Genomic DNA, 21,212 nt, shown 5'->3' with positions numbered 1-21,212 from the left:
AATTGAAACACTAATTTTATAGGATCAGAAGGAGGCCTACCCTGCATAGATGTAAACTGCCAAGAAAAACGTGAAGAATTGGCTTTAGCTGCCTCCAGTACCTGGGCTTAAACACTGAGTCACTCCAGTAGCTGGCCATGGGTCCTCAGTTGCCTCATGCATAGACAGACACACACACACGTCTGACCTCAGCCAAGCCCACACCCTACAGGCTCTCTGCCACACAGCTGGGACCCCCGCTCCTTCCCACAGCCAGCTCCTCCAATTGTCTCACTCTCACATGTGCACACCTGGCTCAGCAGCAAGCACGCTGACTGACATACCTCACCCACTCCCCTGACTAACACCACAGCCAGTGCCCCCGGTGATCCCATGGCCCCACTCCAGCTGCTGGGCTCTCAAACCTCCTTACACACAGAAGAGAACCCTGCGCCCAGGAACACAAAAGTAGAGTTTAACGAGAAGACGGGACAGACTGTGCTGATCGACTGCAGGGATTGTCAGATAAGTCTACTGACCACTACCTGTTTACATGCAACTGCTGCCTTTTAGCCCCTTATCCCTCTGTTTTCCCATGGTTTTTTTTCTCCCCAAACCGGGGAGGGATCTCCCTTTCCCTGCTTGCAGTTCCTTTCCTAAACATCCTATGGAAAGTTTTGCACAATCCCAAAATGCTCTTCCCCTGCAACCCATAATACATCCTGTACTCTCAGGCAGCGACCCCCCTCAGTCTGTGAAGTGCTACAGAGACACACTCCCATCTTGCTGACAAAACTTTCTGTCTGTATAACAACAGCAGACCTGGATTCTGACAAAATTCAACATGAAATGAAAGCCTCTTCCCCTTACAGATTCCTCTACCAGTACAGCATCATCCCGACATCTGAGATGCTGTATCCATGTTCTCAGCTGCTCCAGAGCTCTTAGATCTTGCTGGCATCTGACACACAGTGATAGCTTGCTTTTGCATTCCTTGGTAACCACGTGGAGGGAAAAAAGGTGAAGACCTGCATGAGAAAAAAATACCCAATATGAAACAATACACTCTGGTTGTAACCCACCCCTCCCCTAAATCCAATGCACTAGCATTGTTCAAAAGCTGTTTATAAGAACATTAGCTGGCATAATCTTGTTGCCAGCTTCCTCCATGCTCTTTTTATTTCTATGTTCAAACGTGTGCGTTTGGACTCTTCACACGGCATAGACACCCCATGCTAGCCAACGTCTAAACCTGCAGCAACAATTGTGCCCTTCTGAACGGAAGGTTTGTTCAGCTGTAACATTACTGATTAACCACCAATTCAGCACAACAATGTTTTAAACTAAAAAATAAACCTGCTTCAGAAAACCTGGCATTATACTCGGCATTGTGTGTTCCAATACATACACACATGGTGCTGTGATGTACAGTTTCTAAAGCTGAGCATTTTCCTGGGAAGAATGTATCCCTGAGATGCGAGGGATGTATTGGTCAGGAGTTTTTTCTACCTTGAGAAAATTTTCAGCTAGGTATATATAACCTGGACACAATGCCTCCTGTAACAATAATTTCTCTCTGTACAAGAGTGGTGCAGCAGGAAAAAAAGAAAAACAGGAAAAAAAGCTTACTTTCAATAAGTATCGAAATAAATTTTCTAGCAGTGACTAGAGATGTTACCAGCTCAGCTTCATCTGAAAACTGAAGATAATTACGTGTCCCTCACCAAATACATTTTCATAATACAATCAAGTCACGCTTATATTTCAAGATTTTCAGAAAGTCTTGAAATGCATTTTAAAAATCAGTGCCAGGCAAACTCTGAAAGGAATTTTCTTAACCAAGGGCAATGTATTGCTTTATCATAACAAATGCATTTTGCATATTAACAACATGATTAAGTTTTATAAAAACATCTCAGTTATTTACAATAGCTGTTATTCAAGTGACACTGCTCATTTCATCTAATTAATCCAGCTCTTAAGTTGAAATTGGGAAGAAATTGTATACAGCAGCTAAAAAAGAACTAGATGAGACTATATATATAAGTGCTTTCCAATTTAATAACATACTTGCACTTCTAACATAATGATAATGCTCCCTAGGTACAGACTGGAAATCAGATTCAAATCACCATAGGTTTGTACATGAACATAATGAACGCTAGGTATTCTTTGAAAAATAATCATAACACCCTCTTGCCAAAAAATAGCAACACTTCTTTTAATTATTTCCTCTATAACAGCCCCTTTTCCATGTGCAGAACAGATCACCTCCTGTTTAAATACCACAATCGTGACTACAAAATACCAGAGTCAGCCAATACTAAAAACACTTATGTGCTGTATATGTTCATAATAAAGAACAAAAATATGAAAGCACTTGCGAAAACAGACTGTGCACGTTAGCTTTGAGGCAGCACAGATTTGCACAATGACAATCTTATCTTGATACTGTGCTTCAGTCTGCAGTGGCCTGTTTTGCCTAGGAGACACACCTGCCTCATCATTTATCTGACATAAAAGACAGACCATTTTTTCAAAGATATATAAACACCTTAATATGTCATGTCAGTGTCATCTGGAATGGCAATGAATATTATTTCTATTCCAATGATCTTCTTTCAGATGCATTTAATTTTGGTTTTCTCTCTCTCTCTCTTTTTTTTTTTTTAATTAAAAGACAAGCAGGTGAAGCAGATGATAATAGTGCTTTACCTCACATGTGGTGTACTGTGGTCCATATCCCATTGTGGCACTTCTCCAGAGACTGAAAGAGAATGAAGGTGATTAGCAAAGTACTGAAGTCTCTGGAAAGGGGATGAGAAGGGGCAAGATGGGGAATGCTCATACATGTTCTGTATCAAATTACATGCTGAGGAGGAAGCAGGAGAACCTTCCTCAAAAACCAAAAGGGTGTTGTAAAATAAACTATGAGAAATTGCCTAGAATATGTTTCAGAAATCTGAATGTTATTTCTGCTGGTGATACACAGCAGCCTTTGGAAAATCACTTTTCTTTGCATTCTGTTTGTAAAATAGAATAGAATATTTTCAGTTGGAAGGAACCTACAATGATCATCTAGTCCAACTGCCTGACTGCTTCAGGGCTGATCAAAAGTTAAAGCGTTATTAAGGGCATTAAAATGGAGACATCAATACCTTCTTCCTTCTGTACTTTCTCTTGGCTATTCACTGTACAATTTCCTTGTAGCCAAGACTTCTTGTGTCTCTTCATGTTTATGTAGAGAGTTTAACATAATGAGGCCTTAATGTGGACTGAGGCCTTCTGGTGTCTTTGTAATACCAGTATTTAAAAGTTAGCTAACTTTTATTTACAGTTCCACCACGGGCTTCAAAAGAAATTCTGATATTTCAATGAATGTGTATGCAATTTGACTTACAGATTTAGTAAATAATTTAGACTAATATTTACCAATCATTGTGAGATATGGAAATTTAGCTTAACTAAGATGTACAGACTACTTTTACTCCCTACAATAAGTGAAGCATGTGAGCCTCCAGAACATTAGTAGCAACAGCATACCTAGCACAAGTTGAGTAAAATATTTTTAAAAATAGCATTATATTTGGAAATTTGATGCCTTCAGGATGGTTTCAATGTTCAGTGACGTACATAGTTTTGCCAATGACTATAAAGGGAAGGAGTGTTTATGAATTACATTCACTCATTCCTCTTGCTATTCAATTAGATGTGGCTGATATGTTAAGTGGTTTTCAGTAAGAACATAAGGGACCAGCAGGAATGGCTTTCAACAGCATTAATCAATAATGCAATAGCACAGTGGTTGATAATGAAAAGGCAGCAGTTACTAATGGTTAGCACCGTGCTCTGAGACATTGCTCTTCTCTCATTGTGGAGTGATGGTAACCCTTCTACACCATAGCCAGGTAAGCACGCACCCCAACAGGACATTTCTTAAGGCTTTTTACCATTTCCCGCCCACTACCAGAGCGCTACAGAGTTGCAAAACTAACTTGCACTTTCATGCATGAGATGTACCCATCCAAACAGCCCAGAAATTTCAGGGCGTGAGTTCATTTGTGCCATTCATCGCTCCAGAGCGGCGATCAGGCATTGCACACATGATCACATTAATCTGAGGAGAACAAATTTTGTCTGAGATTAAAAGGGGAAAAAAAAACCCCTGAGCACAGTGTAACTTCTTGCTGTGAAGCAGATCTGCCTTAAACAAAAAGTTTTACCCATAGGGATACCTCTTCAAACAAGGAATACACCTTGTCGTGACCCAAAGCCCTGGGGTTTTTTGTTTACAAAGATTTTCTCTGATTTCAACAAACAGTGCAAACAGTAAGACCTTCTGCTGCTGCCAGTCGTTCTTACCCCTATAAATCTCTGTAAATGTGATCCCTCCTTCCCCTCCAGATACCCTTGTGCTGGCTGCAGCCCAGATTCCAGGGTGCAGTATACACAGTTTTCTACACACCAAAGGCCTCAACACTGACTCCAGCGTTGGTGCCAGCTGCCTGCTTGAGTGAATCATGAGCTACCACAGCTGGGACAAGCAAGCTCATTGAAGCTATTTCTTTCCCCCACTAAGTGAACTGACCTCAGTATCTGAACTCTAACAGCTGAAAAGACTCATCAGTAGATGGAATCTCTGGTGCCAACAGAAACACTAACCAGAGGATTTGAAAAAGAGTACCTGAAAGTACCAAGTGAAAGAGCTAGCACGTACTCTGGCAGTGAACAAGGACACTAGTTGCAATTACCAAGGAGATTCTGGGGGTTGTAAAAGAAAATATCCAATTGGAGCAATAGCTTGCAAAATCCTAGTCTAGAAATAAAGACAAAACAGCCCTCTTCAAGGCTGTGAGGAAAGCATAGCATCTGCCATCCTCATGTTCCACCTCTCTTCATCGTGTTAATACAATTCTGTTTGCTTGTTTCAAAAGCTTGCTTTAAGTTTTGCCTTTCACTGCATAGCCTACTGATAAAAAAAAAAAGCCTCCTCCCTGTCCTTTGATCTTCTGCCTTTTATTAGACATAGTTCAGACCCCGTTAAAAGAAAGACAGGTTCTCCTATTTATATCCCTCTCCTGATGATCATTTTTCATTGACATGTTTCTGACAAGGATTTCAGCACCTCTTCTGGGCAGGACCAAATCCACAGCGTATTCTTTCTCCACTTGCGTAATTGGTTTAAAGGTCCTGGTGCCAAAAGACTGCTCTATGGTACAGTGAATAACCTACTTCACAAAATAATGATGCCATATAAGTTACAAAGCAGAATTACATTGATTTTCTAGTGCAATCTACATTATATCTGGCAGCAGGCAGTGTGTAAGTCGCCTCTGAACAGAGCCCTTTGACCATGTGCGATTATTCCTTTTATATGGTGATCATGTGCCACAGAGCAAATGAAACAAGAAGTGGAATGGGGTCAAATGGGCATCCTTGCAGAGTATTAAGATAAAGGACTTTATATTTAAAACTGGAAGATCTAGTCATCTTAACACAGGCTAAAGATTAGGATCAGTGCTTTTACAGTAAGATGAATTATACTTTGAGAAGTAGGGAATCTATCAGAACAAAAAGCCTGCTTCATGAGAGCAATTTAGCAAATGCAATTTCAGCTATGACTGTAAAAAATGATGAACTTGACATGCTAGTAAATGTCAGTTACTTGAAGCTTATTATTCATTTTATGTACAACAGAGTTGTCTTAATACTCTGCTTAGAGCAGCTGAAAACAAGAATCCATCTGCTTTGTAATTCTGTAGTTGTAGGTGCATGGCCCATTAGCAATAGCATTTCTCCTACCAATAAGTTCATAACATCCCCTAAATTTTTTATCTAAAAGGATAATGGTACTGAACTTCTACAGCTGTTTTCAGTTTCTTCTGTTTTTTAAAAAAAGAAAAAGGAAAATGGAAAAGTTTATTTTCCTGCAAACAGAAACATGCAAAGAAATTTTTTTATGCTACCTCATTAAGTAGGGATGTAATCATTAAGATTCTTATGGTATTTTGCATATTGTAGCAAAAGTTGCTGGAAAAAATATACACTTTCTCATATAAAGGAGGTCTTTGAGTAAAATTAGGTTTTTTGTAATGTATCCTATCATAGCAGCAGTTTCTATCACAACAAACAACATTTAGATCAGATGTTTGTTAACATTGAGTTTCTAAAGATAAATAAAAAGCACTTTGGGACTACTCATGCTACAGATTTGTTTCTAATGCATTGTAACTTATATTGAGAGTCTACCAGCAATTTTCAGACTGTTAACCTTCTAAAATATTTGCCAGTTGTTTCATTGCAAACCATTACCATTTGATATAATAACGTACATGAAACATATCTCAATTTAGATTGCAGCTATCATGCATGAGGTAAACAAGATCTTTCTACTTTTCTCCAGCTATCTGATAAAATCTATGTCCTTGCATTGCTGATTACGGACCCTAGAGCCTCCACAGAGTCAGGAGAACAAAGTAGAGGTGAAAGACTGTTTCTGGTTTTCCTGAACACATAAAGAGAAACACATCACGTTTAGCCAGGTTGGGTGTGTACAAACTAAAGACGAGCTGAAGGGCTAGGCTCTTTTTATGGAGTGACATTCTGGGAATGTAGATGAAAAATCAGAAAGATTTAAATCTCTGAGTTCCATAAAGTATGAGAAAGGCTGTTAGAAGGATTAAGTAAATTAAATGTGTGGAATTTGGGGATGCTTACTTCTCTTCTGGAGTACATACTGTCTGATTCTTCTTCAGTATGTACCCTGCATTATTCCCTACCTCAGGTACTATTTTTCCTTGAGCAGCAACCAAGGGATGCAATCCTTGTTGAGCAGGCTAACAGATGTTACCAATTTGGGGGTTTTTATTACAAGAAATTTCTTAAAGCTCCTGTTCTAACAGTCAGGTGATTACATTAGTTTCCATTTTCAAGGAAGTCTGAGGAGTAGGCCTTGCACCTTTCTCCATCTGATCTGACAGGGACATGGCTTGACATGCCATGGCACAGTGGTACCAGTCAAGCCTCTCCTTTCGCAAGAACTCTACAAAGCCATTTCACCCTTCAGCACGGATGGGTTTATAAAACCTGGCTACTTCCTAATAACCAAGGAAAGCAAAGCCGCCAGAAGCTAGGATGTTTTGGGAGACATAAAACTGATCAGCAACACATGGTGACAGCAGCAACAAAACATTCACTTATCCATTCCACCAACCCTAGGCTAGATAACAAGCTTACAGAAAATAACTGCTTGCACATATACCCTACAACTACCATTGCAGGGTTTCCTTCCTGCTGCGGCAGACTGTAAGGAAGCAGGAAAGTGTGCAGAGACACTCCAGGGCATGATTAGTTGGTTATATATTCTGCAAAAAGCATAGCATACAGCAATCACTTTCCATAGCAACCTTAATGTATGGAGAATCAATTGCAGAAATAAACTGATTTTAATTACAGGAGTGAATGTAATTAGCAAATAAGCTACATCTAGACAATGTAAGAGAAAGGGAAAGCCTTTTTCCAAAGGTGTTTTGTTTCTTCAGTCAACTGAGAGCTTAACCAGCATTATGCTCGTATTCAGTTATTTAGCGTATGCTTGTATTCAATTATTTAGTGTGTCCTCAAGGGCAGCTCTGCAGCAACTGAAGGGAAGAAACAGGCACAGTGTTGCCAGCTGCAGGTTTCTGATCAGGAAACCAATGTTATTTTGGCAACTATGGTCACCAGGAATAAAATTTGTCTAGCCTAAAATAGTTGTAAACCTGTGAAATGTGTGTGTCTGAGTTAGTCACCCTAGGCTCATTTTATAAGTATTGGAGAAACATAGACATATTTGGTGTGAAATGCATCTCATCCTATGCTAGAAAACTAATTATTTTTCTCTGTAAAGAAGACCAGGGTGACATGCTTAAGATACTTAATTTCTACATGTAAAGGTAGGACTCAAATGGTCTTGACCAGCAGCAGAGAACCGGTGCTGAAGGCTGCTTATTCATTTCATCTAAAATGAGAGACCTTGGAACAGCAACCAGAAGCTAAGATTTCCCTCTACTGGACAAGTAGTTTAACCACAGTTTTAGACCAGCCTAATGAATCCATTTCTCTGCACATGGCACAGCTTCAACAAAAGGGCAAATTATGGCCCCAGGTTGGAATTTAGTCTATGAAACCTTGCTACTTAGGGGGAGAGGCAGACAATATCTTCCCCCCTTCCCCCCCCCACAAAAAAAAAAAAAAAAGGGAATTAAATTAGAGTTTTCCACTTCTTACTTAAAGGTGTATTTTGTAAGAGAAGAGTAACAGTAGTGGTGGCTTCAAACAGAAGACTGAACCTCCGTTAGGACTGTAAGAAGAAGGGCACTGCTGCTTGCCTTCAGGAAAATGCAGAGACTCTAATTAAGTGAAGCCAGGAATTCTGTTTTGTGAGCTGCTTTATACTGACAGTGCTAACTGCTCTTAAGCACCTGGCTTGGCAAAGTCTGGGCACCAAAACTTCTTTGGGTTTCAGCCCTCCTTGATAAAACAACTAAAAAGCGTTTCTCTGCTTTTCAGGGACACTGCTGATATAAACAGATCAGAGATTCTCAGGGGATCAGTAGTCTGGTACTGTCATGGTGCAAGTATTTTAAGATTTTATCATACATCCTTGTGTCCCAGTGATCTCATATTCTTGGCCTTTGAAAATGTCTACCTTTAGGGAGAAGGAAGAGTATGAAAAGAAAATTCTTTTCACAAAAAATCTTCAGCCTCTTACATGGAATCACAGAATCATAGAATCACAGAATGTTCAGGGATGGAAGGGACCTCTGGAGATCATCTAGTCCAAGTCCCTGCTAAAGCAGCTTCAAGAAGCTTGGTAGAAAGACTGTTGTAAGAGGTCAACACCTGTGTAAGACTTTAGGCATCACCAGCACACTGCTATATTATTAAATACCATTAGAGGGGTGCATTCATGAATATATTGCAGCACAGAGGATGTCTGTGTGTACAGCATACTACAGTATGTTTCTGAAAGCCTGTTGCACACTAACAATGACATCTCCCACAGGCAAATATGGCTAAAGCACCAGGATTGCCTTTGTAGCTTAATTTGGTTCTATTAGTGGATGACTGAAATTCATTTCCCTGAGATATTTCTTCTTGTGTATCAGTCCAGCTTCCTACATTCCTGAAAACTGCTTGCCAGCACCACCATTGAATCCAGCAGGTTTCATGCACTCCTTTATCTCACAGGACTCAAGGAGATAGGGAACGCTGTGCATCATGCACACCGATCAGAAAGTGTGGAAGGCTGTTATGCTTAGGGACTCATCGGAAGAAACAATGGGCCACCAGAATGGAAAGGGAATTATGCTAGCGGCAGGTAACATTATAAAAAAAATGAAAAGCACAGGTTCTTCAGGGCATCCCTATTTGCCACTCCCCCATTTACAGATTATGGCAAAAGGAGATTCCTGTAAGCATAAATGCCAAACTGCCGCATAAGAATCACCACTTACTTGGCACTACGCCTTTTTAAAAAGGTGCATAGTTTTGCACAGATTGCAGCGTCTGACCACATTTTCCTTTACAGCAGTGGCACAGCTCTCCACTTGCAGATCCCTGCCGGACTGGAAGCGCGTGGCTTGGCGCCATGGCCACTACAGCATCGGGCGCGGGCACGGCCGGAGCACCCTCCCGCAGCCACCCGCCACTTCCCACACAAAGCACCTCTGCGTAGTGACGTGCGGAATCGCAACTCTGCAACTCGAGGAGAGTTATAAAGCAGGTATGTTTATTGTGGCACTGGGTGCAACGGGGATCGCTCCTCCTAACTTGCACACCGTTTCAACAGGCAGCCCGATAGTTATTATACAAAGGCACGCACAGGTTTCCGAGCATTCAGAATCTCCTCCCTCTGGCGCCTCTTCAAGATGTACTTTTCATCTTCTTGGGCAGTTACCTGAAGTTCTTGTTTATCTTTGCATACATTAGCAGTCTTTCTTATTTAGTTTGTTATCTTAAAACATCTGCTAGCTAACAGTGAGCCCTTCCTTATTGCCCACTCTAAACATGCCAAGCTAACACATGCCCACAGGGCTGGTTTTAATCTGTACCAGCATGATCCCTGAGCGGGGGATCCACCCTCTTCGGAGGGGCGGGGGGGGGGCATTTCAGTAGGAGGTCGCTGATCTACTACTACAATTCCTTTACCCTGGTTTGTTTTTCTTGTAGCAGTTAGCACGTCCTCGTCAGAAGGTTCCTTATTTACATTCTTGTTAGCTCATCTACATCGATACTAATTGTCCCCTCTCGAAGTGCTAAGTGCAAAGCTCCCGCCCTTCGCTCTTTCTCGGGTGTTAATGTTTCTGTTATCTAGGCAGCTTCTGTGTGCAGCAGAGTTCTAGGGTTTTCACCGTATCGGTAGGACTTCAATAAGCTGCGCTGCAAGGCTGGCCCCGGGCACCCCTCCCACAGCCCCGCTGCGAGGCCTTCCCGAGCCAGCGCCGTGGGGCGGCAGCAGCCCGGCCTCCTGCCTGCCCACCTCGCACCGCCCGCCTGCCGGAACCGAGGGAGGGATACGCGGCTCCGCGGCCAGCCAGAGGCACGCTACCCTCGGGCAGCGAGGCCCTGCAGGCCAGCCGCCTGGGCACGGACACAACGCTCCCACTGCCCGCCGAGCGCTCCCTCGCCGGCCGAGCCCCCCCGCAGCGGTGGCGGCGACGGGGCCTCCGGAGAGAAACCGGCGAGCCACCCCGCGCCTCCTGCCCCCGCCCACCCAACGGATGGTGCCATGTGCCGCGGAGGGGGCACCGTGACACCCCCCTCCGGACCGCTACTTGGTACAGCCCGCTCGCATCGGCTTCCCGCCGCCCCCCCCCCCCACCGCGCATGCGCGGCCGCTCCCGCTCGGTTTGACAGGCGGCCCGGCGCCGTGCCGCGCGTGCGCAGCGGCTGGAGCGGCGCGCCCCGCCGGGTCTCCGCGTTGTGCGTCTGCGCGCCGGGCCGCCGTCATCTGCGCGCCCGGATCCTGCCGCCGCCGTCTCGCGGGAGGTGGTTGCTGGCGCCGGGGTGAGGCGAAGCGCGGGAGCCGTCGCCATGACCTCTGCTTTGGAGAATTACATCAACCGTATCCTTCCGGCGGGCGGAAGCGTCCCGGGGCGGCCCTAGGGGTGGCGGGAACGGGCCTTCCTTCTCCTTCGTGCCCGCGGGCGTGAGGGGAGGCCGGGCGCGGGGGGCCTGGCGGCTCGGTGCCGCGGAGGGCGAGCGGCGCCCGCCCCCGGGGGCTGGTGACAGAGCTGTTGTGGGCATCGGGTACCTCCGGGCCCGGCAAGGTGTGAGCTGCCAGGAGAGCCCCAGCCCTAGGCCGGCTGCTGAAGGGCCTGCAGAAAGCATACCGGCCGGGGCCGCAGGCCTCCTGCATCCAGCTCCCGCGGGTGGTGGCGTTCGTTGGCCCTTCCTGGCTGGCTGTGTCCCTTTACATAAGGTAGAACAGAGGTTTACGGGAGACCCAGAGAATAGAATCCCCTATAGCCTCCCGCGCTGCAAACTTGATCCTCGTTTGGTCGGTGTGAGGAATGAGGCCTGGCCCCATAAAGGGCTCTTTGCATGTATTAAGTTGTCGGCTTTACATCGTTTGCTCAGAAGCTGGGAGTTGCTGTTCTTGGAACGCCCTTCTTGTAGTTCTTTGCACTCCTAATAGCCTATGGGCATTTTCAAATTTATTCACAAACAGTAAGGTAGTAACCCAGAATCATTCAGGATAATGGATATGTGGTCATCAAATTGGGATAGCCAGACTGACTTCAGAGTGAGGGCATGTAGAATGCCAGGGATCCCCACTAGCAAAACAGCTAAGCTGTTTTGAAGGACTTAGCTTTGAAGTGTTTATAAAACTTGTTTCAATTTTGAGGTAGTGCAGTTAGTAATGGAAGAAGAGATGAACTTAAATCTTTAGTCTGCCTATGGTGTTCATGTTTGTGTATAACTCTCCATAGTTGAGTAAAGTGAAACTTTAAAACAGAATGTCATAAAAAATACTGCATTGTCAAATGTTGCTAACAACCATGGTGCTCTTTCTTATGAAAAAAAAAAAAAATACTGGTAGGCTTTTCTGGCTTTTACTGCCTCTTAAAACTTTCAGAAGTGTTAATGGTTCCGTTTCAGATATGTCTAAATATTTTCTTAATGAACTATCAGGTACTGTTGCGGTAATTACTTCTGATGGAAGAATGATTGTGGTGAGACTGGTATTTTTTAACATTGTATTTTCCCCCATAAAGACTCCATCATGGCATTAAAGAAGCAGTGCTAGGGTATTATCACTTACCTATTCACGACTTCACAAACTTTATTTAAAAGCTTTATGACCATTATTTTATGCTGTTTGATTTAAACACTGGTTCTTGCCTGTCAGCTTTGTCCATTGATAAACTTGTGCATGCAAATGCTTGACTTTTTTCAAATGTTTTTGTCTATAGGATTGCACAAGAAAATGCATTTTCTGTTCAGTAATATGGTTTCCACCTAAAATGTTCTCTTTGTTCAGTAAGCTTTTCAACTTCCATGCTAAAACCAATTCTTCTATATGGTAATAGAAAAAGTCAGCTAATAATTACTGAAGAATTGTGGAATTCTGTAAGCTTGAAAAGCTGAGGATTGGCAAACTGTTATATATCAGACTGCATAATGTTTTGGTTTTATTGCTTATGTATTATGTGGGGTTTTTCTTCCCCCTGCCCCCCATCTTTTATTCTTTTGTGCTTTAAGTTTAACTTTTTAGTGTGATCATTGCATGATGGTTATATCTTTCTGTCTGTACTTAGCTTTGTGCAGCCTCTGGACAGACAAAACAGTACTTTTAGCAGAAAAATACTAGTTTCACCCAATCTTCTGTCTGTTTGGAGTCAGTCTGGTAAATTTTGTGTTGTGATACAAGATCTTTTCCACCAAAAAGATTTGAATGAAATCAGTATATATGACTCATTGTTACATGGTTAGATGATATAAATGGATACTGCCACTGCTTGAATGATGGTGTTTTACATTAGTTGGAATTTCTTAATCAATTACAGATGGTAAATTGCACAAATCAATTACACATTTGGAAAAATGATAACGCATTAAAGTGGCACAGAAATTCTTCTCTTGATGCATTTTAGTTTTGCAGCTTGGGTGGTTTGGGGTTTTTTGAGTAATTTTATGGAAATAAGCTAATCTCTTTCAAAGAGATACCACTTAAAATTGCATGTTAAGAATAGATTCAATACTGTTGACCACAAGAATCCAACTTTTCTGTTTGTTAATTTAATTATTTGATTTTTGGAAACTTCCGTACAAGGAAGACTAACACAGTTTATAAGTAGCAAAATTAGTTGTCTAGAAGGCCTTCATTGGTAAAAAGGAAACTTTATTTCTTTCAATGTTAAAGATTGCTGTGGCTTTTAGCATGAACACAGTAGTAAATACAGATACTTAAATTGATTATTGCTTTTCAAGTTTCATTCTCCAGCTGTTTCTGTTTAAGCCTAACAATAAAAATTAAGTAGAGCATCTGTTCTCCAGTGCCTTAGTATTGCCACCTTGTTTAAGATATCCTTGAGACCAAAGATGATAAATTTAAAAGGTAATTGGAGTGTTTTATTTTTTGTCTTGTTTTTTTTCAGGGAACCCTCAAAGGTTTTGATCAGACCATTAACTTGATTTTGGATGAAAGCCATGAACGAGTGTTCAGTTCTTCACAAGGGGTTGAGCAAGTAGTGCTGGGATTATACATTGTAAGAGGTGATAATGTGTAAGTATAACATATTCATATTTAAACCAATTAATAAAAATTTAGTATGTGTATATATATAGTGTATCTGTATATATCTTAGCCCCAGACGTCTTATATCTTTGCATCTGTGGGTAGCACTAGTAGTACTGCCAAAGCTGAGGCAACCAAGGAGGTGGTTGAGTCACCATACCTGTATTTAGAAGACATGTAGATGTGGTGCTTATGGACATGGTTTAGTAGTGGACTTGGTAGTGCTAAGTTAGCCTTTGGACTTGATGATCTTAAATGTCTTTTCCCACTGAAACGGTTTTGTGAATCCTTAATAAATGGCTACACTTCTGTTACAGAAGTGATTGCATTGTAACGTTAAGATACTGTTAGTCTAGATTTACTGAGCTGTAAATTAACCAGATCACGTAGTGATTTCTATCTAGGAAAGGTCAGCATAAACCTCAGCCATTTTCCTTTGAGTCAAGGCATTGTGTAGATTTTCTTTATTCCAGTCTGTGAAAGGCAGGATCCACTGATGGAGGAAAAGATAGAAGAATGAAAAAAGATTAGATGGAACTTGTGTGTAAAAAGTCAGCAATCTTGTATACAAAGTTGACTTTTAACAGGATTTTTTTAGATTTTTAGAAAATATATGAAGGTTCTGGCTTGACAATGTAACAGCTGCTGAAGCTGATATAGTGACATGTCAAACGTATGAGTTGATATTTGATGTTAAATACGCTGACAAAATGAAAGTAAAAGCTCATTAAATGCAGTGAAAATTAGCTATTATGCAGAACAGATGGGATGGTTATAAGAGAAGTGGAAAGAAGGCCTGGTAAGTGGCCCTGCAAGGAAGATGACTTTTGCAGCAGCATTCTGAAACTCATGGTAAAAAATGAGATTATTTTTTATCACAAAGGAAAAAGGGCATGTTGCAGTGACCAAAATGTGTACCTGGACAGGAATCTCAATCTTCTAATTCTAATGGATATTTCTGTACAAAGAAATGTCAAGACTGAATTTTATTTAGACTTATTTAGGTGTGTTTATCTAACATCATTGAGAAAGTGGATCATTTTGGAAAGCTTTCATCATTTTTGACTTGAGCTTTTAAGCAAAACCACATAGTGACAAATGTACAAAGGTAGGCTAAACATGCTGCTTGTAACTTTTCAAATTGTATGGATGTGTATAAAGCCAAATTACTGCTTCACTTTTTCGCCATACTAGGCTGCCACATTACTCAATTATATTCAAAACATTCTTTTATAGAAATTAATCTTTTTTTTAATCATAACAAACTTGGAAACATATTTGTTAGAAGGAATAGTTCTGTATTCATGCAACTCCTAACAAACTAAAATTCAGCATCCTTATAGGAAGAAGAAGAAAGAAACAACAGCTAAGTAACAGTAACTTCAAAATAGGGGACTCGTATAATAGAGAAGCTATTGAAAAATAAAAGAAACAAAACACTCAAGGGATAAAGTGCCTCCAGGCGTTCCAGTGTGTATCACTAGAAGCTTGCAGTGAATATACAGCATCAATCAGAAGAACTTGGTATGGTTCAACAGCAAGTAAAGGCTGTTAGAAGGAAAAAGACAACTTCTGCTTTAGAAGGTGTGATGACTTAGGAAAATAAAAAAAAGGTATTAATACTAGAAATTTATGTGTAAAACTGTAATAAAAATTGTGAAGAAAAGCTGATTAAAAAACCAAAACCTCTTAAATACATGTGTGTTTGTTCTGCTGCAAGAGAAACAGAAAGTCTGTGAAAGAGATATCAGGAGTGACCGGTATTGTCTGTTCCTTTTTCATCTAGGAGAATGTGATCTCTAATGAAAAGGCTTTATTTCTCTATGTGAACTAAAGAGAAACTTACGCTGTGATACCATAGATGGATTTTAATCTAAGGAAATGTTTTAAATTGAAGTGTCACTTTGGAAAAAGCTAGTAAATGAAATGGTAATGAGCATGCAGGATCAAGTCCTTTTCATGCAAGAATTCTGAAGGCACTCAAATTTGAAGTGAGGCTTCATGCTGGTCAGTGCTTGAATATTCAGTTGGCATAAGCAGTTTACATTTGTGTTGTCTAAGCTCCCAGTGTAGTGATGGAACTGAGAAAACTACTCGGCTAACCAGATTACTCTTTCAAGGCAAGTTAAACTCCTCTTTAGTTTCCACTGACTGTCATAGGAACCTGGACTCCTGTATTGGGATGTTTGCTCTTAAGCTCAGTCTCACCCTGCTCCCTGGCTATTTTGTGGTAAATATGGATTCACTGGAAGAAAGAATGTTAGGGGTTATTAGGAAGAAAACTAGAACAGTGGGCATCATCATGTCATTGTATAAACACCTGTTATGCCACTGTGTTTAGAGGGGTACAGGATGAAATTACATGAAGAGCGCAAGTGAGGTATGAAATGTTTTCTTTCAGGGAAAGGCTGAATAGGCAAGGGCTCTTCAGTTTGGAAAAAGCACAGATATAGTGGTTATTGTTTGCTGTGAAATCAGGAGTTGTAGGAGAAGTTGGGAAGATAATTGCTTTATGTAAATTCCTCTGTTTTTTTTCTGCTATTGAAAACTGACATAATCTGACAAGTCACATACCAAGGTACTTCATTGCACACCGTAAAAGTTAATTGTAGAACTCACTGTTGCGGGATGTAACAAACACCAAAAATGGAAATGTATTCAGAAAGCTATTGGATGGATTAATTTAACAGTTTTTAATGGCTCTTAATTCATTTTGTGGATACAGCCATTAGCTCATAAGTCTCTGACGTGGTGAATGTAAGGGTGTGCTGGAAGGAATAGATTCTGTTCTTACTTTCCCTCTGGGTTACTTCCCATCCTGAGCTAGTGTGATCTCTATTATCTTAGCCTTCTCTTTAAAATGGTTTTACTGAGTCCACTAGTGTTTTAGTTCAGGTAAGTCTTAACATAGCATAGGTGAAATACTATGTACTCTCCCTTGGATAAATGAACGTTTTACTAGGTTGTGTTGAAGGAAATTGTCTTGCTTCTCTAATGCCATAGGCACTTACGAATTGCTACAGTTAGACATTATTCTTGAAAAGCTGTTATCTCTCTAAAAGGTTGTGGTTCTTGTTTCAGAGGCTAACCTGCTGCCTAAAACAAACCAGTAGTATTTGGTTCTTATAACCTGTGTCTTTAAAAAAAAAAAACCAACCAAAATCCAACCCGAAAACAACAAAAAATCCCAGCAACTTCCTTTAGATTCTACTTAAGACTATTTATAGTCATCAAAATTTGAAGTTCAAAGGATAGAGTTCTACAATTTTAAAAAAAAAAATCTTCACTAACAACTTCATTTTGTGGCTTTCCAGTTTTGTACCAGGGGATTTCAACAAATGATAACCTGTTTGTTGTTTGTTTGTTTATTGCAGTGCTGTCATTGGTGAAATTGATGAAGAGACAGATTCAGCTCTTGACTTGGGGAATATTCGAGCAGAACCTTTAAACTCAGTTGTGCATTGAAAAGATGAAAATGCACATGGACTTTGTAAATCTTCGGTTGTACAGACCTATTTAACAACGTGGATGATTTTTACAAATTGTGTTTAATTTTAGTCACCAGTTTTTTATTATGAATATATTGTAGTTTGCCATGTAAAGTAAAGTTTCTACGTTTTACTAAAGAAGTTTTCATTGAATTTCCTTTGGGGTTTCATGCTGTGTGATGTCACTCTGAAATATGTACTGGGAAATGTAAACAATGTCAGTGGTAGTCCTGTGTATATATACCTCATTCTTAAACAAAGATCTCAATCTTAAAGGAAAACCAAGGCTTTTTTAACTCAGAATTATTTGGAGGTAGATTGTGTAATGGTCAGTTTAACCAGCTCTAAACCTAGTTCTGGCTGTAAGTAGAAAACCAGGTTTTGTGCCTTTTTTTTTTTCATTTTATTTGTAGTGTAGAGAGCAAGAGCATTAAAAGCTTTTGCAGTCAAATTAATGACTTGTGCACATAACAGGGTTTTTTGTGGTTTATTTAACATTGTTCTCTAGTCCCTAAGGGTGTACTGGAGGTGCAAGAGTTCTTAGTGCCTTAAGACTTGCAGACAAATTAAATGGGGGAAAGAAAGACTTTTGAGTAGAAACACAGAACCTAAACCAAATATATGCATTTATTTGAAGCCCACTGAATTCCAGACCAACTGATTCTCTGTCTTCTCTTCTCACCAGATGTTGTGGTGCTCAAAAACTGGGTAAGATGTATAGAAGGAGAATTGTGTCTTTGCTAGTATGTAACCATTGTCTTGCTAGATTGGAGGTTTTAGGGGACACAGGAGTACTTTGGCTAGAGAAATTATTTCCTTTGAATGAAATTTGCCTTAATATTGGGTGTAAGAATTACATGTGACCGTAATAGACCTCCTCTTATACATCAGCAACACCTAATTTAAGTGGGACAAGCTCTGGGCAGCATGGTGTATTTTAGGCTTACTTACTCACTACCTAGCCGAAATACTGGTACGGTGGCAGCAAGAGGAAGTTGGTATTGGACAGAGCTGTTTTCCTTGTCCTCTAGTGTGCCAGCAGGTCCGGTATTCCTTCCCCACCCACCCACCCCATATAAACGTGCTGTTGAAAAAAGAAAAGTGACTTTAATGTGCATATTTGTTTTTACATTGATTTTAATATTAAGTGGGATTTGGTACTTTTTATTATTGCAAGTTCAGTTTGGAAGCCAAATACATTGAATTGAAGGTATTTGTTCTGCATGTAATTGGTTCTCAATTCTTGTAGCTTCCAGCTTGTTTTCTGAGATTGTTCTTAGTGACGCATGTGAAGCCCAGCAAACCTATTTCAACTTTATCCATCTTACGACCTGGTGATGTGTTGTTTTTTGTCCACATTTCTGCAGGGAATTGCTAAGCAGATGTCGAATTGGGGGGTTTCCATACCAAAGTCCGTAGAGTCTGGCTATAATTCATTATGTTAAAAGAATCGATCAATTTTGTTAAACAGTCAACAAAACAGTGTATAACAAAAAGCCCTTTTGCTACTCATACCAGCATGAGAGAAAAGAAAGTATAGAAAGTGAACTGTATTGATAAAGGACAAGTAATGTGGATGTAAATTAGCTACTTTGGGGCTCAGCCAAAAGAAATGCGGAAGCAAAAAGGTAGAATCAGGATGAGCTGAGTTTAAATGCACTGCTTGGCCTTGCATGTATTAGGAGAGTTACTGTTGAGATACACAGGCTAAATACTTATAGGAGCTCTGGAATGACTAAGGAAGTCTGTTCCTTTGTAGCTGTGGAATTATGTTTGAAGCAGAGTTATGGAATGTTAATACATACAGAGGCCTTCTGCCTTGAGCACGTCATTTGTAATGCAACTCCTTGGCCCTGTGCTTGGTTGAGGACTTACAATATGATGAGCTGCTGATGTTAATTGAAAATTTTCTCTGTCCTTGAAGTGATTATTTCAGATGCAAAGCTGTGGCACCGAAGTGGTGAAGCTGATTAATAATATCTAGGGACTGAACAGATGAGAATTCTGAGTAGTTCAGGCATTGCTCAAGCAGGAAAAACAGTCTGGAGAACCACAGTTTCACACAGTTATGTGTTTAAAATGCAGATTGCAAACCCTGTCATCTTCCCTTCTGGTGAGTGATTTCAGCTCTTGCATGCGCTCTTTCTGGACCTGTGAAATTGTGTGTGTGCAGGGTGGGGTGGTGGGGGAGGGGTTACAGCTTGAAAAATTAAGATGTGTTTCCGCTTACAGGCTGACATAAACGGAGGGCGTTTTCCAAGGCATTGAGAAAGGTGTTTAAATTCCCTTTCAAAAAAAGATCCTAACAAAACCTGGCTGTACAAAGCCCAAATGGGTTGATATGCAGTGCACTGTCAACTTGATTCTTCTGCAGTGAGATAGGTGAGGGATGGCCAGCTCACTGGTCTGACTGGGATTGTGGGCAGTAAAAGCCCTGCCAAGGCAGAGCCCACTCAAAAGCAAAATTCTGTCTCAAACCTTAAAACTGGCAACTGTGGAGTTTGCTTACCTTCATGCTTAGGCAGCAGCAATGTAAAGGTTTTTGGAGTTGTGGGTTTTGGCTTACACTTAAATTTTGTTTCGGTTTCTGGACCACATTTTGCTTCAGTTTGATGCCATTGACTTTGATCTGGGTTTGACTAAAGCCTTTTCTGGATATACTGGTGAAGGGATCAAAGCCAGGAGACCCAGTCAGAAGGGGTATCTTGAAATTTAATCTAGGGCTTAATATGCATTTAAAATTCATAAAATGAAATTATAGCCTTGTGAACTTACAGGAGCTTTTAATCCATAGGGGGTAGCTAGGTCCCTGTATGTATGGTGGAGAGAAAGCACTCTGGAAAAGTGTTGGATGCAAGATGTTGAATTATAACCAGCCTGAAACTGTTCTCATAGAATCAAATCTGTAGTGCAGTCCAGCTGAAGAAATAGGTCATCACTGAAAGTTAGGGGTTTTATATCATTAATTTATTTTGATTCATTCTATTAAAGTAGGAAAAATAAATGGGGTTGAAGTCATAAAGTGGACATAGTTATACTTTAGTATAACTTGTATTATCATTCTAATAAAGCAAGCCAGAGGACGTTAGTTAGTCCCGGGAGGAGGAAGAGTCTAGGGTAGAAGCTCAGCAGGTGTGAAGGTTGTGGATTTATCTAGACTCTAGGTGAACCCACACTGCAGCCAGTGTAGCAAAAGTGTTGAAGGTAATGAAGAGGTAAAACATAGAGGAAATTAATTAGAGCTGAATTTTTGGGTGGAAAAGTTATTTCTGATGCTGAGGAGGTATGAAAGAGGACTGGAATGGAAAAAGAGCACCGCAGATTACTATTGTGTGTTGAGTGGGGGTATGCCAGTCAGTGTCTGTCAGCTGGCTGGGGCAAAGGTTCTCTGCAGATGCCCACTGATTGTAGAGATGTAGCAAAGGAAATGTCTCCTGGGAGATTAGGAGTAGTGTTGTCTGCAAAAAGCCTTTGCTTTATTCTTGCTGGAGCAAAAGTACCCTCAAAGAAACAACAAAAAGAGTAACTCCCTTTTCTGACTTGAAGGCATTCACAGTGCTGGCCACTGTGGCTCTATGACTGAGCTGGTTCCCTGTGGTATGTGAAGAGCCCTGCTGAGATGGGAAAAAGGTCATCGTAGTCCATAGTGTTCTTGGAAACTGTCTTTTCCTGCAAAAAGCCTAGATTAAAGATTCAATAAATAACAGGTGATGTTCCCTAAAATCCAATGAGTCCTTGCAGAATAATAAACCAATTTTACAGAAATGAGTAGGGCAGAGAAAGGTGATGCTAAGGACAAGAGGAAGTAATGCTGAATTGGAGGTAATTGTCATATTCCATTAAGTTTCCTGCATTGCCCTAGGTTGGTCACTTCCTCCTTTTGTTTGTTTAATAGAGATCATGGAGGGAAAGGACAAATCCTGACGAGTACTGGAAAAGGATGCCTCCAGTGAAAGGACTCA

At 40.9% G+C, this 21,212-nt stretch overlaps 1 protein-coding gene and 1 long non-coding RNA gene across 3 annotated transcripts; one reads left to right on the top strand and one right to left on the bottom strand.

Moving 5' to 3' along the window:
• Positions 1-854: 854 nt before the first annotated feature.
• On the bottom strand, positions 855-10,110 carry LOC130149636 (uncharacterized). The gene is made up of 3 exons (XR_008821967.1): positions 9,477-10,110; positions 2,695-2,746; positions 855-1,007 (listed from the first exon to the last, which is right to left on the bottom strand). It is a non-coding gene; the product is annotated as an uncharacterized LOC130149636 (long non-coding RNA).
• Positions 10,111-10,922: 812 nt separating this feature from the next.
• On the top strand, positions 10,923-17,407 carry LSM8 (LSM8 homolog, U6 small nuclear RNA associated). Of its 2 annotated transcripts, XM_056339481.1 has the most exons (4): positions 10,923-11,086; positions 12,157-12,197; positions 13,623-13,750; positions 17,137-17,407. In XM_056339481.1, exons 1-4 carry the CDS (start codon positions 11,056-11,058, stop codon positions 17,225-17,227), a joined length of 291 nt encoding a protein of 96 aa, XP_056195456.1. In that variant the 5' UTR covers positions 10,923-11,055; the 3' UTR covers positions 17,228-17,407. The 2 variants fall into 2 exon arrangements, with proteins under 2 accessions (XP_056195456.1, XP_056195455.1); XM_056339480.1 differs by lacking the exon at positions 10,923-11,086 and having other exon boundaries at positions 11,125-12,197.
• The last annotated feature ends 3,805 nt before the right edge of the window (positions 17,408-21,212 follow it).

The sequence above is a fragment of the Falco biarmicus genome, chromosome 5 (assembly GCF_023638135.1).
Source record: "Falco biarmicus isolate bFalBia1 chromosome 5, bFalBia1.pri, whole genome shotgun sequence".
Lineage (NCBI taxonomy): Eukaryota > Metazoa > Chordata > Aves > Falconiformes > Falconidae > Falco > Falco biarmicus.
This window is presented reverse-complemented; position numbering and strand designations above follow the sequence as displayed.

Coding starts and splice junctions, on each gene's coding strand:
- LSM8 (XM_056339480.1), top strand. CDS start 12,009: ATGTTGCTAACAACCATGGTGCTCTTTCTTATGAAAAAAAAAAAAAAT. Junction 12,198..13,622: donor CTGATGGAAGAATGATTGTG/GTGAGACTGGTA, acceptor GTTTTTTTTCAG/GGAACCCTCAAAGGTTTTGA. Junction 13,751..17,136: donor ATTGTAAGAGGTGATAATGT/GTAAGTATAACA, acceptor TGTTTATTGCAG/TGCTGTCATTGGTGAAATTG.